General features: G+C 38.5%; 1 protein-coding gene across 1 annotated transcript in view; it reads left to right on the forward strand.

The window, feature by feature from the left end:
* QRFPR (pyroglutamylated RFamide peptide receptor) overlaps nt 1–16785 on the forward strand; it is a 51428-nt gene that overhangs the window by 24013 nt on the left and 10630 nt on the right. Inside the window, exon 2 of the mRNA XM_043871432.1 lies at nt 14162–14320. Within this exon, the coding sequence (XP_043727367.1) occupies nt 14162–14320 (159 nt within the window). The remainder of the gene's footprint in view (nt 1–14161; nt 14321–16785) is intronic.

The raw sequence follows: 16785 nt of genomic DNA on the forward strand, positions 1-16785 counted from the left end.
TTTCTCTATTTCTTTCCTTGTATACAAAAAAAAAAAAAAAGGAAAGGAAAGAAAGAAAAATCCCTGCTTCATTGTTTGATAGTAAGTTATTTTAACATTTTAGCATAATGAAGCCACATTGTTTCTGCTTTCTGTTTTATTACCCTGATGTTTAACCTGGGCTTATTTTATTCTATTATTTGAAAATCTGACTGTTGCCATTAATGGAAAGTAAAAAGTCAATTCAGTTACTTTTTAAAAATAGTATTTGTACCTATTAGAGTAATGCAAATAAAAAACCAGAAGAGATATAATTTTACTTCAGTCTACTTGTTTTTTCTAGCACAAATATACATGCAGAAGGTTCTTCTTTTAGAATAACTGAAGGAAGCATTCTGAGCAGACTACAGAACTAGTACCAACTTGGCTCCACAAGGGAAAAGCCTCAGAGTCTTGCAATTTGTATGACCCCTAGAGGAAGCCCATTCATCCTAAATCAAAGTCTTTCTGAGGACAACTCCAGCTCATGCACACAGAGAAGCCAGAAGTCTTTCATGTTGCTCCATTCTTAAATGTGTAAAGGCAACCCAGGATTGTTAGGCAGTTGAAGAAAGTTTGCAGAATAAAAGGGAATAAGGCAAACAGATAAATGTAACTAGAATAAATGGGTGATTTATAGATTAGAAAAATTCTAAGTAGTATGTTTATACCTACATATTCTGAAGAATGTCTCCTCATTTGATATTTTCCTAGTGGAATTCCTATTGGTTTTTAAGTCTCAAACTTCTACAATAAATACAACACCTTTTTTTTTTTTTAGCTGATTTTACACAAGAAAAAATTTGTCCCAAAACTTAATAAAAGATTTTAAACAAAATGATTTATCTATAAAATAAAAATTCTCAAGCTATATTCCAAATACACTTGGTAGAACATCAAAATCATGGATATTTTGAACAGCATGCCTAGTGTCCACAAAGGGATGTGTGTAGAGAATGTAGCTGACACTAATAAAAGAAACCACTCCATTTCACACATTCTCATGACTTCCTAGGTAGCTCAGCTGGTAAAGAACCTGCCTGCAATACAAAAGACCCTAGTTCGATGCCTGGATTGGTAAGTTCCCCTGGAGAAGGGATAGGCTACCCATTTCAGTACTCTTGGGCTTCGCTGGTGGCTCAGATGGTAAAGGATCTGCCTGCAGTGCAGGAGACCTGGGTTCAGTCCCTGAGTTGGGAAGATTCCTTGAAGGAGGGCATGGCAACCCACTCCAGTATTCTTGTCTCGAGAATCCCCATGGATAGAGAAGCCTGGCAAGCTACAGTCCATGGGGTCGCAAAGAGTCAGACACAACAGAGCAACTAAGGACATCACACATTCTTTGTGACAGAGCCATTCTTTGCAATTATTAGTCTTGAAAAGGAGACTTGCTTTGCAAGGAGGTCACTGGACAAGATATTGAATTCTTTAATTGCATGAAGAGAAATTAACAAGTACTGAAGTTGTTCAGAATATTAGTCTGAAAAATTTAATCACAGTTGTAACCAGAAGGTATTCAATTAAACCACTAGATACTGCTTGCTAAAAATTATTTGTGGATTCTGCAAATACAATGATAATCATTATCTTTGAACTTGGTGGAGATATTACTGCCAGATATTTCTTATAGCACCATGAAATAAGACTAGAGGAGAGTAAGTAAAGCTTTATTCTGAAATTTTTCATCCTAAAATATCAACTATCTCCCCTGAAGATTCATTCAGGAGTCTACCTGAGCACAGAGGTGATATTAAAAAAAAAAAAAAAACTGACACCTTCTGAATTTTATAGTTTGCTTGAAATTGCACCTTTGTACCCCAACTTACCCATGATATCACTGTCCACAATCAATAACAATGATTACACTGCAGCCCTCCTCGCTTCTCAACTTTCTTCAAATTTCCAGTCTGTTCCTTTCTTCATGGGTAACAGGTCATCCAAGGTGATTGTCCTGTTTTTGTTACAAATTATACCTGAATTTTTCTCACATATTCATTAATTTCTGTGTGCTTGTTGCTATGACTTGTTGGAAAAAAAATATTCATGATGTACCATGAAAATGCTGCATACAGAAATGTACATACATACATACATGTACAGAAACCATTTGATAAAGACATTCTAATTGCTTTTGTGGTTGGAAACAATATTTTAAGCACTTTTGCATGCTAAATGATGACTTATGTTTTAGTTTTATGCTTTAAACAGTCTCTATGTTTTAGTTACACTTAAGGAATTCTGTTGTAAGTTTAATTTGGAACTCCAAATAATAGGGAGTAGGCTCCGAGTGCACATTTTCACTCAGAATGTCTCGTTTTCATGAATGAGTTACTGATGATAAGTGGGAGGTGTCTTGATTTAAGAAGATATTGACTTCATAATTCAAGAGCAAGCATTTCTGAAAAGAAACAATTTGAGAATAAGAAAAGCTCTTAAAAGTGAAAATATGATTACTGAATTTACTTGGAAGATAAAGACAAGAAAATTTTTACAATGTGGACCAAAAGGACAAAGAGAATTTATAAGGTAAAAAATATGTATAAACAAAAGACATTCAACAAGGGAGATACACCCTGGAATTCCAAAATCTGATTAATGAGTTTCACCCCCCCCCCCAAAAAAATGAACAAAACAGAGATAAAACACAGAGATAAGGGAGTCAGAAGTTTCCAAGTTCAGAAAGCACACAGAGAGCAGAAGAATAAATGGGCCAAAAGCCTCAACACATATCCCCATAGCGCTTCAGAGTCCAAATGCAAAGAGATCAATAAAAGCTTCCAGATACTAACCAGGGCACTCATAAGGGAGGAAACATCAGTCTGATGGTATCAATATGTTAACACCAAAAGTGGATGCTAGAGATCAATAAAGCAAGATGTTCAAGATTCCAAAGGAAGATGATACTGAATTTAAGTCAAATTATAGCCACTTTCTGATAAGCAAGAACTTACTTTAAACTCATTATTTTGAAGAAGTTATGTGAAAAAGATTCATGCAAAATGAAGATGATATGCAAGAAGTAGCCATGAAATAAAAGGAACAGTGGGGAGGGTATCCATTCTAATGAATTTCAAAATTATGGCTATGGAGCAATCTTAAATACATAAAGAACTGCAGTCATCAAAATTGGAAATCAGTAGTGTTCTAGGGGAAAGTTTTAAAAGAAAAAATGTTAGAAAAATAGGTAACGAATAAGGACCTACTATATAGCAGAGAGAACTCCACTCAATACTCTAATATCCTATATGGAAAAGAATCTTAAAAAGAGTGAATATATGTATTTTATAACTGATACACTTTGCTATACACCTGAAACTAATATAACGTTGTATATCAATTGTGTGCCAATAAAATTTTTATAAAAGGAAAAACTAGAATTTATTCCAGGTAGTGAATATATTATGTGAAAAGTTGAGGTGTAATAGTAAAAATGATGATGATGATGATGATGATGACAGTCAATGTAGCTAACACTCATGAATGCTATTCCACTGGCGCTAGAGATTATTTTAAACACATTGTATATATGATTTCATTTAATCCTCAAAGAGTCCTCTGAAACAAGTAGTGTTTCGTCATTTGCATTTTATAGATAAGAAAATCTAAGATACAATGAAGAAAGGTCATGTCTTTGGGGCTTCCCTGGTGGCTCAAATGGTAAAGAATCTGCCTGCAATGCAGGAGCCTGGGTTCAATCCCTGGATTGGAAAGATCCCCTGAAGAAGGGAATGGCAACCCTCTACAGTATTCTTGCCTGGAGAATTCCATGAACAGAGGAGCGTGATGGGCTACAGTCCATGGGGTCTCAAAGAGTTGGACACACAATTAAAGTAAAAGCGAATGAAAGTGAAGTCGTTCAGTCGTGTCCAAAAAATGAAATAAATGAAAATATAAAAGAGCATAGCCCTGATCAAAAATACATTAAATTATGGCATACTTTAGAGCAGTAAGTAAACTCACAAGGATCATGACTATAAAATCAGAGAAAGAGAAATGTATTTAGAGCATACATACTGGCTTTGTACTTAAAATATCTAAATAGTCATAGTCATACTAATTAAAATGCTGTTTATAGTTTTAATCTTTCATAATTAAAATGTAGGCCAAGTGCAGAAGACTTAACATGGCTATGAAACAGAATGAAAAGCTATTAGTCTTGATAAAGTACATGTAAAGGCGTAGGGAAGAAGAGAGGAAGAAAAGGAGGAAGGAGGTGATGCGAGGAGGTGAAGTATTATCATCTTACAAAGTGAGGGACAAGATAAACTGTTGGAAGCTGAGAGACCAAGGAATAGCATGTTAAGTATATTACTTTATGAGTCAAAGATAGGGGGAAACACATACTTGAATTTAGGAAGCACACTTTCTCAAAATCTTTTCAAAGAAATTATTGAAGAAAGTGTTGTAACTATAAGAAAACTAAAAGGAGAAGCAGACGTAGGAGGTGATTAAAGTGAACTAAAAGCCCATCTTTCCTAGAAGAAAGTCAATACAGACCATCTAAAATCAGTAAATGAAGAACCAAAAGCAGTTTGATTAGAGATGTAAAGGTGCCTGACAGAAAAATGCAACACAATTGTTGGAAGGAAGACAGCAGGTGAGTGGGGGTGGGAGAGACCCATTCTTTTTTACTGTAGCCCTTTGGATTTTGAAACATTTGCTCATAATTCTTTGACTAAAAAGATATTCTTAAAAGGAAGAGACACAATTAGTTTGCACCCACAAAGCTGCCCCTACCCCCGAAAAAATCTCCCAGCCCAGATGGTTTCACTGGAGAATTCTGCCAAATATACAAAGAAGAATTACTACTTTTACACAACCTCTTCCTGAAAATAGAAGAGGAAAGAGCACTTCCTAAACCATTTTCTGAGGCATTTTTTTCCCTGGTAAATAAACTAGACAAAGACAGTACAATGAAAAGAAAACTGCAAACCAACGTCTCTCACGAACTTAGAGATAAAAATGCTCAGTATATCAGCAGACAGAATCCAACAGTGTATAATAAGGATTATACACATGATAAGTGGAATTTATCCCAGGTCTGAAAGTATGACTCAGCATTCAAAAATCAGTGTAACCCACCAGATCAACAAGCTAAAGAAAAGTCATAGAAGCATAGCAGATGACACACCAAAAACATTTGACAAAATCCAACATCCATTTAGATAAAAGTTCTCAGCAAGTTAGTAATAGAGAGACTATCTGCTTTATAAAGAATAGCTATGAAAACCTACGGCTAACATCACATGTAATGGTGAGAGACTTATTTTTTTCCTTAGACTTGGAACAGAGAAAGGATATCTATACTCACCACTCTTATGTAATATAGTGCTTGAAGTTCAAGCCGCTGCAGGGAGGCAAAAAAAAAAAAAGAAAAGAAATGAAAGACATTTTTAAGTTTGGAAAGGAAATGTATATTTACAGATGACGTTATTTTCAGCATAGAACATCCCAGGGAATCTACCAAAATCTCTGAGAATTAAGTGAATTCATCATTGTCAAAGTATACAAGATCAACACACAAAACTTGATGGTATTTCTATATTAACAAGTAACATGCAGGAAATGAAATGAAAAATACCATACTACTTCCAACTACTCCAAGAAAATGAAATACCTAGGTATACAGTAAACACAATACAGTTTTCCATTCCATGTGCTTGAAAATGACAAAATGCAGATGAAGAAAATCAAAGAGTACATAAATAAATGGTGAGACATACTGTGTTAATGGTTTAGAATACTCAACATATTAATGATGTCAGTTTTCCCAAAAGTGATCAATAGTTTTAAAGTAATTCCTATCAAAATCTTAGCAAGGATTTTTTAAAACATCGATGAGTTTGTTCAAAAATTTATAATAGGCACAGAGACTAGAAGAGCTAAAGTAATCTTGACAAAGAAGAATGAAGTGGAAGGACTTCCTCTGCCTGTTGTCAAAATTTTTTATGTAGATAAAGTAATCAAAACAGTGTGGTATTGGCAGAGGGATAAGCACACATGAATGGAACAGAATGGAGAACTTAGAAATAGACCTTCACAAATATGCTCAGTGATTTTTAACAAAGGTGTGACTCAATGGAGGAAAGATGCCTATTTCACAAACAGTGCTGGAGCAGTTGACATTTGTAGGCAAAAATAAACAAGTGAAACAAAAACACTCATCTTAAATCTGACACTATACAAAAATTTACTCAGAATGTATTATAGACCTAAAAGTAAATGTAAGGCTATGAAACTTTGGGGAGAACCATAGAAAATGAACACAGCTAAGCACAGAATTCCTAGGATTCTTAACTGACACCAAAAGCTCAGTGCATAAAAGGAAAAACTGATCATTTGAACCTCATCAAAACTAAATACTTGATCTGTTAAAGTTCATGTGGGAAGGTGAAAGCACAAGCTACAGATGGAGAAAAATATATATACAAAATGTATATCTTACAAAATACTTGTATCTAGAATATATAAAGAACTCTCAAAATTCAGCAGTGAAAAGACAGTGTAATCAGAAAATGGGCAAAACACAGAAAGAGAAATTTAATCAGAGAGAATATACAGATGGCAAATGAATACATGAAAAGATGTTCAGCATTATAGAAATCAGGGAATTGAAAATTGAAACCACAATATCAATACACATAAATCAGAATGGCTAAAATAAAAAATAGTGGCAACATTGAATGTTGGCAATGATATGGAGAAACTGAATCACTTATACATTGCCAGCAGGAATGTCAAATGACACAGCCATTCTGGAAAATAATTTTGCAATTTATTATAAAATTAAATATGCAATTACCATGCAGTCAGAGAATTACTCTTGAGTATTTATCCCAGAAAAATGAAAAATTTTGTTCATACCAAAACTTTTGCATGAATATTCATAACTTTTTTTGTAATAGTCAAAAACTGGAAAAAAAAAAAAAAAACTGGAATGCCCCAGATGGTCTTCAGTGGATGAATTAAGCAAACTGTGGAACATACATTCTGTGGAGTATTAGCATACAAAGGAACAAGCTATTGATAGATGCCACAACTTGGATGTGTGTTCAGGGGTTTGTGCTAAAAGAAAAAAGCCAATCCCAAAATGTTATTTACTATATTACTATATTTACATAATATTTTTGAAATGAAAAATTCTAGGAATGGAAAGCAGACTAATGGTTGCCAGTGGTTAGCGACAGGGAGGGGCAGAGGCATGAGGGACGTGGGTGTGATTATAAAAGGGCAGTGGGAGGAGCTATTCAGTATCTTAGCTGTGGTGGCAGATACATGAACCTATTAATAAAAACCCATAGAACACAAATGAGTACAAGCAAAATCTGAATGAGATCAGTGGGTTATATTAATGTCGATGTCTTGGTTGTGATATTTGTGTAGTTTTACAAAATGTTACCAGCGGGGAAAACTGGGCGCAGTATACAAGTGGTCTATCTGTATTACTTCTTAGAACTGCATGTGACTCTACATGATGTTTTCAATTAATAAAAAGAAAGAAAAAATAATAGGTCAGGAGAGCAGAGCCCTCATGAGTGGGATTTGTGCTCTTGTAAGAGAGATCCCATGAAGCTCTCTGGCCCATTCTGCCAGGTGAGGACGCTGTGAGAGGTCTGCAACCCTGAAGGTCTTCCCTGAGCCATGAGGTTCACTTTGACCTCAGGCTTCCAACCTCAACAGCTGTGAGAAGTAAATTTCTGCCTTTATAAGTCACCCCATCCATGAGCTGTTATAGCATCCCAAATGGACATGCTTCCTCTCAGAGCCAGCGGGGGGCCTTCTGTCTCCTTCCCTAAGTATATCAAAAATTCTGAAAAAAAAAAGTGGCTTATCTCCCTTGCTGTCAGTCTCCTCCCACCATCTCTTAATAGAGACTCTCTCTTTTTGGCACCTGGGAACTGTAAGATTTTTCTCCTTGCCCTTCTACTCTGCAGGATCAAGGTGCCTGCTGCCTCCTCTGAGCCTTCCCCTTCGCTGGGACCCAGGCTTTCCTTTCCCTGGGCTCAGTTCCTCCCTCTTTTCTGCTGCACAGATGCAGCATTATCGGAAAGTTCATCAATCAGAGGATAATTACTAGATCAATTTGTAAAGGTCTTACACTAATTAGGGATACAGTTGACCCTTGAACAACACAGATTTGAACTTCAAGGGTCCACTTAAATGCAAAAGTTTCAAATAATGAACAGAGCAGTACTGCACAGTCCAAGGTTGATTGAATCCTTGAATGTGGAAGGCTGACTGTGAACTTACTCTCTGATAATCAGCTGTGCCCTGAGCAGTGCCCTAACCCCCATGTTGTTCAAGCATCAACTGTAATTATCAGGAGGGCTGAAATTCTAGGAGAGATTTGTCACATATCTGTTTTAAAATGTAGTCTGTTATGGTTTAAATTGGCAGAATCTCCCAGTCCACTTTGGAGTTGTCTAACTTCTTTTTTGAAATCGCCGGTGACTTATGTGCTGGAACCACGTTACGTTAAACTGGACGCAGTTGGAGCCGATCCAGCTGCAGCAGGAATGGAGCTCAGAACCCCCTGCCTTCCTTGGCAGGTCCTAGAGCCTGCGTGCAGAGCACAGAGCTCCGTGGAACACTGATGGAAACCCTCAGCCTGGATCCTTGCTGGGAGGGCCTTCCTGCCAAGGAATTCCACAGTTCTGCTCCATTGTGGTTCTCAGCCACAGGTTGTATAGCAATTCTGACTCTGACTGTATTTAGATTGTTCCCGACCATTGGATGTGGTTGAGGGAAATGCAGTTAGGATTCAGGATTTGGTAAATTTGTTTATTAGCAGCTAGCTGCTTAAGAAATGCTGTAGAAAAAAACTAAAAACAGCCATAATGAGACAGGATGCATCAATCGTTTGAAAATGGCTTAATTTTTTTGTACAGGAAATTAAATGCCAGATTGTTTTGTAGTTTGTTAGACTATTGTTTCAAATAGTGGTTGTATAAAGTAATCTTTTCTTTAAAACTGCAAATGTCTATTCATTTTGTTCATTATCAACCTTGGAATAAATTATTCACAGACATCATCATAGTTATCATCATTTCATGCAGTCATAGCTCATTCTACCATTTTCTAAATTGATAAAGGAATGTTTTTAATCTTTTCTAAGTATGAAAACTCTGGTTGTTTTTCCCTCTGTCCTTTCCACTTGGATCCTTTTTAAAGTCACTATTACCCAAGCATGAAAACAAATACTGGCCAAGTTGTTTTCAATTTCCAAGTATCATTTTTAGAAATAATGAGATCTTGTTTCAATTTGAATCATTGAGACCTACACTGCATATGGTAGGAGGTGAGGACAGGTGTGGGTAAGTAGAAGAGTGGATATCATTCATATCCAGAGCAAAGAATTCATTTTCTGGAAAATTAAGTTGTATAAAAAGGTGGTAAAAAGAAGGCTTTCTGTGCTTAGTCGCTCAGTCGTGTCCAACTCATTGCGGCCCCGTGGACTGTAGCCCACCAGGCTCCTCTGTCCATGGGGATTCTCCAGGCAAGAATACTGGAATGAGTTGCCATGCCCTCCTCCAGGGGGTCTTCCCAACTCAGAGATTGAACCCAGGTCTCCCGCATTGCAGGTGGGATCCACCAGGAAAGAAGGAAATAAACATTTAATCAAAAAATTTGTTCCTAATCCAATAGGCAAAGGAGAATTATTGTAAATTCTTGGGCAAGAATTTGATGTAGCAGAAATGGAACAACAATGGAAGCAAACTGTAATAGTAGGATCTGGACTGCTATCTAAGCCTTAGCAATACACCCAGAAGGAATGCTGACCAGAGTATTCTACATTTTAGGAACTCTACCTTCCAGAGAAAAAGTGATGAAAGAGAAGTAGCCAAATAAGTTTACTTGGTCTACAGTTGATAGCAAAGTAGCTTAAGAGAAGGGGCTATACCAGAAAGATGTTGGAGGTTCATGGGATCAGTGAATCTGTAGGAAGGACCTGCAACAGGCAGGGTGCACAGAGGTGAGCAGCCATAATTAACAGTGTTCTGTTCATGCTCATGACCTGGTGAGCACAGGGCCCACCACCTCAAATCTCCCTTCCATCTTCACTGCAGTCTCTCAGCAAGTTAAAAGAACTGAGATAAATGTGGCATGTTTGGAGCCGATAGATTCTTTGAGAGAATGCATCCTGCGTTTGCCTTGTCTTCTCTCGTAGGGCCTCTTCCGTAACCTTCCCAAGTAGAAGAGAGTTCATGCACAAGAGGAAATTGTACTTCTATTAGGAAATGAAGGTGGATGGTAAACAATCAAAATGCAAGAAATAGGGAATTTCTTGGCAGTCTAGAGGTTTGGACTCAGAACTTTCACTGCCAGGACCCAGGTTTGATCCCTGGTCAGGAAACTGACCCACAAGCCACAGGGCTCAGCTAAATAAATAAATATAAATAATCATAATTCACATTTTAAAAATAAGAGAAATAGCCATTCAGGCAGGCTCTAAGAAACACAGTTCTTATGTTAAGATCAAATAATCCCTTAAGAACAAAAGGGAAGGACATCCCAAGAAAACAATGCCCTCTGTAGGAAATTCTAGGGTTATTATCCCAATTGCCATTGGTGGAAAGAAGTGTCATAAGGGACACATTCTAGCAAAATAACAGACCTATTCAGTTCACACTGGGAATGCTGAGGTGTAGAACAGGCCAACTGTAGAGACATCAGAAACATTTGTCATTAGAACTAGGAGCTGAAAACAAAAGGGAAGGCCATTGATGAAACTCAATGAAAGGCAGAGGGAGAAAGCAAAGCTCTCAAAGTCTTCCCGATCTTGGAAAGCGACCTCCAAATTAAAAAGGGCAAAACAAAAATGGCTAGAATGAAAATAAAGATCTGGTGTAAGTGAGTAAATAGCAAAAGAGCATCTACCTGTTTTTAAAACAACTCACGTCTTCTGGGCAGATAAATTATATGCCACAACACTGAAGACAGTTGGAGGTGTGATCAAAAAAACTTCTCAGTAATTTCTTAGAAAATTGATTGGAGAAATATCAGAAGTAATGAGTTGGGCAAATGCTGTCTAGATTCATAAAAAGGTTACAGGGACAAATTACAGAACTCCTCTTGATACAAAATTTTCAAATGGATCATTAAACAGATGAATTTTGAGCATGTAGACAAGAAAACAGCCACATAGCATGGATGTGTTCAGATAAGTGAAGGTGACGTAGTGGAAAGAGCTGGAGTCAGACGACCTGGATTCATGCCTTCGTTTTGTCACTAAACAGCTCTCTGGACATGAGCAAATCACAACTCCTTTGAACTGCAATATATTTATCTGCAAAATATGCTATTGAAATATATGTTCTTTAATGGGACATTTAGCCACAAAGAATCTATCAGTTCCACATGTACTGAATTTACCACAATTCTTTTAATCAGGCTGCCATTTATTCTTGTACTGGATGTTTATGTCATTTTATGAAGTACAAACATTGGTCCTGTAACAGATGGGTATTATTAGTTCTTTTTTACAAAAGTGATGAAATGGAAGTTTAGGGTAACTAACTAATAGGTTAGATGAATCAAGATCAGAGTGTATCCTAGTATCAGGCAATCAGCTGACCACCATTCCATACCATTGTGATGGACATGTTGAGTAGATTTCGGATGGATAGCATTACAATGAGATAACACTACAACAATCATTTTTGTTTGGGTAGTTTTATCTAAAATGTGTTGATAATGGATCCATGTCCATTTCATGGGAAGTCTCTTCTGGTATTTCTTTAGCTTTAGCCTGTCCAACTTTTGTTCTGAAAGAATCAATTTGGCTGAAAGAATCAAGGAAATTCTGATCAAATTCTCAAAAAAAAAAAAGAGGAGAAATACCCAGATGAATAATTTCGTCATATATTCATTTATTCAAATGTCACATCCAAAACAGGATTTGAGGTAAGCTGTTTCATTCACAATATGGTCAGTGTTCAAGTAGTGAAATATATGGGTACTGAAAGTATTGATAAATTACTGTATTTAGCTCAAAACTGTCTTGCTGGAAAGGATGTTCCTTAACTTTGAACAGGGTCGGAATTTGAGGGGCTGGAACAGAGATTGGGAGTGTGTGGGACAGGCTGTTAGGTTGCTGTGTGGAGCTTCCAAGAAGGATTAGAATGGAAGTATCTCTAGCGATATTAGGTCTTTTTTTTTTTTTTTACCTAAATCACAGGATGGAAATTAAGGAAATCTTGAGTTAACATAAATTTTCTGTTAAATGGATCCAATTCATTTCAAATTGACTTCAAGTTCAACAGACACCAACCATTTGAAAATTCTAGCATAAAGGACTGATGTGTATTTCAGTTACACTCACAGAAGAGGATGTTCAGACCCAGGGAAGCAGTGCAGCTCTATTTCTGCCTTGTCCAGGCCACATCCTGAGCATGGTGGGTTCCCTTCTGGGCCACATAGTCACAAACTGGAGAAAGTTCAATGGGAGGTGTCCAGGGAGTTGAAAGATCTGAAGAGCATGTCATGAGGAATAGCTGGGGCAACTGGAAAAGACTTAAGGGTGACATGAAAGTATCTTTTAAATATATGAAGAGCTGCTGTTTGGGAAATATAGTTGGTTAATTCTAGGACTCTTAGAAAGAAAAATTAGAAGAAGTGGATGGAATTAGTGAAAGATCCTTTCCCAGCGAGAGCCTCTCCAAAGTTGAATGATGTCAGTTTAACAAGGTTAAGAGCTTGCTAGTCACTCATCCTCTTCAGCTGAGTGAATGCCAGTTGAGAGCCTTCCATGTGCCATTCTCAGTGCTTGGAACATGTCAGTGCGAAAGGAGACAAAAACCCTTACTCTCAGAGTGTTTGCATCCTAGTAGGGGTGGGGAAGGGCTTCCCAGGTGCCGCTAGCAGTAAAGAACCCACTTGCCAACGCAGGAGACACAGGAGAAGAAGAAGACACAGGGTCAGGAAGGTCCCCTGCAGAAGGGCATGGCAACCCACTCCGGGATTCTTGCCTGGAGAATCCCATGAACAGAGGAGCCTGACGGGCTAGGGTCCACAGGGTCACAAAGAGTCAGACATGAACTGAAGTGACCAAGCATGCATGCACAGGGGTGGGGAAACTTTCAATAAACAGGAAAACAAGTCAGTAAATTGCATAGCATGTTGGAATTGGAAGAGTTACGGGAAAAGATAGAATAAGAGAGGAGGAATGAGAGGAGGTGGCAAGGGACATGCTGTCATGGCAACAGGGTTGTTCTGGTAGGTCAGCCTCATTGAGAGGGTGACATCCGAGCAAAGACTTCACTGAAGGGTGTGAGCACTATTCTGGGGAAGAACATTCCAAGCAGAAGGAAAAGTCATGTGAAGACCCGAAGTGAGGATGTGCCAGCAAGGAGGCCTTCCTTGGGTCTCTAAGCAGAGCCAGGCAGAGCGTTTGGGAGAGGAGGACAAGAGATCTCTGGTTAGAGCAAGTGAACTGAAGTCTCTTCCAACTTTTTATACTTCCTGAGCTTCTGCTTTTCAGATAGTTCAAAGTAATTAATTTGGTATTGGTGAGCAGCGTGGATTCAAGAGAAGACATGTCAGACCATTTCTCACAAATACCAATGGTGAGGGGGCTGGACACACAGTGTACGAAATTTTTAAATGCAGGCAATGCATTCAGATATTTTTATTTAAAATATTATGTATATCAAATGAAGTATGCTCACAGACTTTGAGACCTTTGCATCAGAGAATGTGAAATCAGTTAAGAGCATAATGGTATAATCTGCATATTAAGTCTTGGACAGGAAGTCAAAGGACAATAAGAGATAAAAGAAGAAGTTAGAGAGTCTTTGGTGAAAAAATCAAGAAAGAATGAAGAACCACTTTGTGGTTTAGACCCCAGGAAATCGGCCAATACAGACTTTGCTTTTTCTCAAAGAAGGGTCACACTGATTTTCTTCTGCTTATTGTCAATGGCCAGATACTTACTTGTCCTCTCATCATCCCGCTATACATAATTACACATCATTTAGGAACTTGACCAGTGCCAACTTTCTCAATTATTTTGTGTCTACTGTGTAATTATAGTCATAAAACTTTTAAACAGAGGCTCAGAACTAATTCACTGTGATGATGACAAAGAGACAGATAATACTTCGATTCCCGTTGCTGCTTAACTTGTCCTGGTTCCTTGCTGCAGGTGCCTTCATTTGCAAGATGGTGCCATTTGTCCAGTCCACCGCTGTCGTGACAGAAACCCTCACGATGACCTGCATTGCTGTGGAGAGACACCAGGGGCTCGTGCATCCTTTTAAAATGAAGTGGCAGTACACCAACCGCAGGGCCTTCACGATGCTGGGTGAGAACATGCCCCTGGCAGTATTAAAGCTGTGCTTCATTTCAGAACACAGAGAATCTCTGTAACATGAGCCATGTTTATGAACTAGAGGAGGAACCGCCTGTCTGTCTTGTAGGCATTGGGGTGTCATTTCAGGGTTTCAGTCATCCCCGAACTTCCTGCTCCCCTCCCCTCTTTCCTTGAGACCTAGCCTAGCACTGAAAATCTCTCCTCTCCGATTTCCCTGAGTTGCTGTTCTTAACTTTTTAAGCTGGCGCTAGTGGTAAAGAACCCGCCTACCAGTGCAGGTAGGCATAAGAGATGTGGGTTCAATCCCTGGGTCAGGAAGATTCCCTGGAGGAGGGCGTGGCAACCCACGCCAGTATTCTTGCCTGGAGAATCCCATGGGCAGAGGACCTGGTGGGCGACCATCCATAGCGTGCAAAGAGTCAGATATGACTGAAACACCTTAACACGCAGAGGCATACAGCTGATCTAAGATCATCTATCAGTGGCATCTCCATAAGAATATTCATTAGATTAGTCAGCTGTCATCCTGAGGTAAGAAGCAAGTAGATTTCAGCAGGTAGGTTTTGACAGAGGCCAGGAAGGTATGTTTAGAGGAGTGGGGAACGTGGGTGCTGCCTAGACGGGTCTCAGTGCGGAGTGCACAACAGCAGAAGGCGGCAGGACCTGTGAGGACCCTGGGTCCCGAGTGCCAGAGATGCCTGGCAAAGGTGGATTTCATTCACATCCTAATTGTGCTTCAGGCACTCCTGGACCCCCAGCTTGCAGTAACCGTTTCTGAATCACCATATGTCCTGTGATGTATGTAAACCGAAAGCAATGTCCTAAAGCCTAGTGCAGTGAAATGGAAAAATTTCTTTATTTGGTAATTATAATTGAGCCATTTAAAACTTTAATGTGGTTCTCAGTGATTTGAATGCATTACAGCTGAATAACCAGAGGTTTCGGAACAACTAATATGATAATCAAAGAGAGCAATTTTTACTAATACGTCACTTGAGAGGAATGAGTAAACATTTATTTCTGCTGTAAGAATTTAGCCATTATGGGATAGTAGAGTTACAGAAAGAACTCCTGAAGGTTTTGCTACACTAAACTCTTTGAAATAGTTTGAATTGAATAGATAAGCCCATAGAGGGGAAAATTGTTAGTTATTTTAAAATTTATGTCACATTCTCCCTGAAAAAGAATTCAAAGACCTCTTGGCTTTTAATAATTGACATGTTTCCACCATCAGAACATCTGAAAACAGCATGTGGGTGTGAAAAGAGGGTTAGGAAAGAAATACATGGAGGGTGGAAGTTATTAAAAAAGGACAGAGAAGGAAAGAGAGTTTTGACATTTGAAGGCAAAGTTGATAATAGGCAGCCAAGGCAGTTCCTACTCAGAAAAGTCATAGGAGACAGAAAGGCGTTTAAATCAAGAAGATTCATCTCCCCAGGAGGCTCTCCTGCAGCGCTGACTGACGTCTCCCTCTGACTCTGTCACTTCCGCCCTCTAGATGAACCCACCCATGCCTCAGCCGGCAGAACCTGCTCGGCTTCCTTGCCCAGGTTATACCAGTTATGGCCCTTCTATCACTGAGCAGGCACTGCAGTCAAGAGAACTGGCAATGACCTGAGCCAGGTAGGCTCAATTCCTCCAGAGTTCCTACTAAAGACTGGAAAAATGACTGGATATGAGATAACATAATAAAATAATGATTAGACTAGGAGAGAATGGATGTGTGTAGCAATGCAGGGGGAGAGGGGACAGAAACAGAGACAATGATCTGTGAGCCTGAGGACAACCTTGAATCACTGATTCATGATAACTTTCTATGGGTGGTGTCAGTCCATGTGTATCTTTATAATAAATTCCAATCACAGTTTAAGCGGGTCTCAGTTCCTTGAGATCTACAGCAATGCAGTGTTTTTGGTTTTTGTTTTTTGTTTTTTTAATGCTCCCACTCAATACCGAAAGAGCAAGCAGAGTTTGAGCTGGGAAATTTTCTTCAAAAACAGGGCTCTTGGTTCTGGCCCTGCCCTGGTATGTTAAGATTCTCTTTTGTTCTTTGCTAAGGAATGCATCGTTAAAGTAATCCCCTCAACAAACTCATGGAAAACGGGAAATTTGGAAAAAGTACTCTGGTTTTGATGTTATACATGTTTGTTTTGTAAACAAGAAAATAATGCTCATATAATTATCCTTAAATATAATTTCAACTTTAAGAAGCTATAGAGAATTCACTCTATCATATTTAGGTTATTCATCCATTCAACAAACAAACAGTAGGTGCCTGATCTGTTCCTGCTGAGGGAAATGAAAACTGAAACCAATTCTGTAAGTTCCTCATGAGAGGACTCGGGCGTGAAGAATGTGAACTGAAGTGTCACAGGAGACAGAGAGGCAAGCGATGTTGTAGAGAACCTCTGGGACCCTTTTAAGGAATTTGCGCTTTATCCAGCAGCAGCTTTTTA

Source organism: Cervus elaphus, chromosome 17 (genome assembly GCF_910594005.1).
Source record: "Cervus elaphus chromosome 17, mCerEla1.1, whole genome shotgun sequence".
Lineage (NCBI taxonomy): Eukaryota > Metazoa > Chordata > Mammalia > Artiodactyla > Cervidae > Cervus > Cervus elaphus.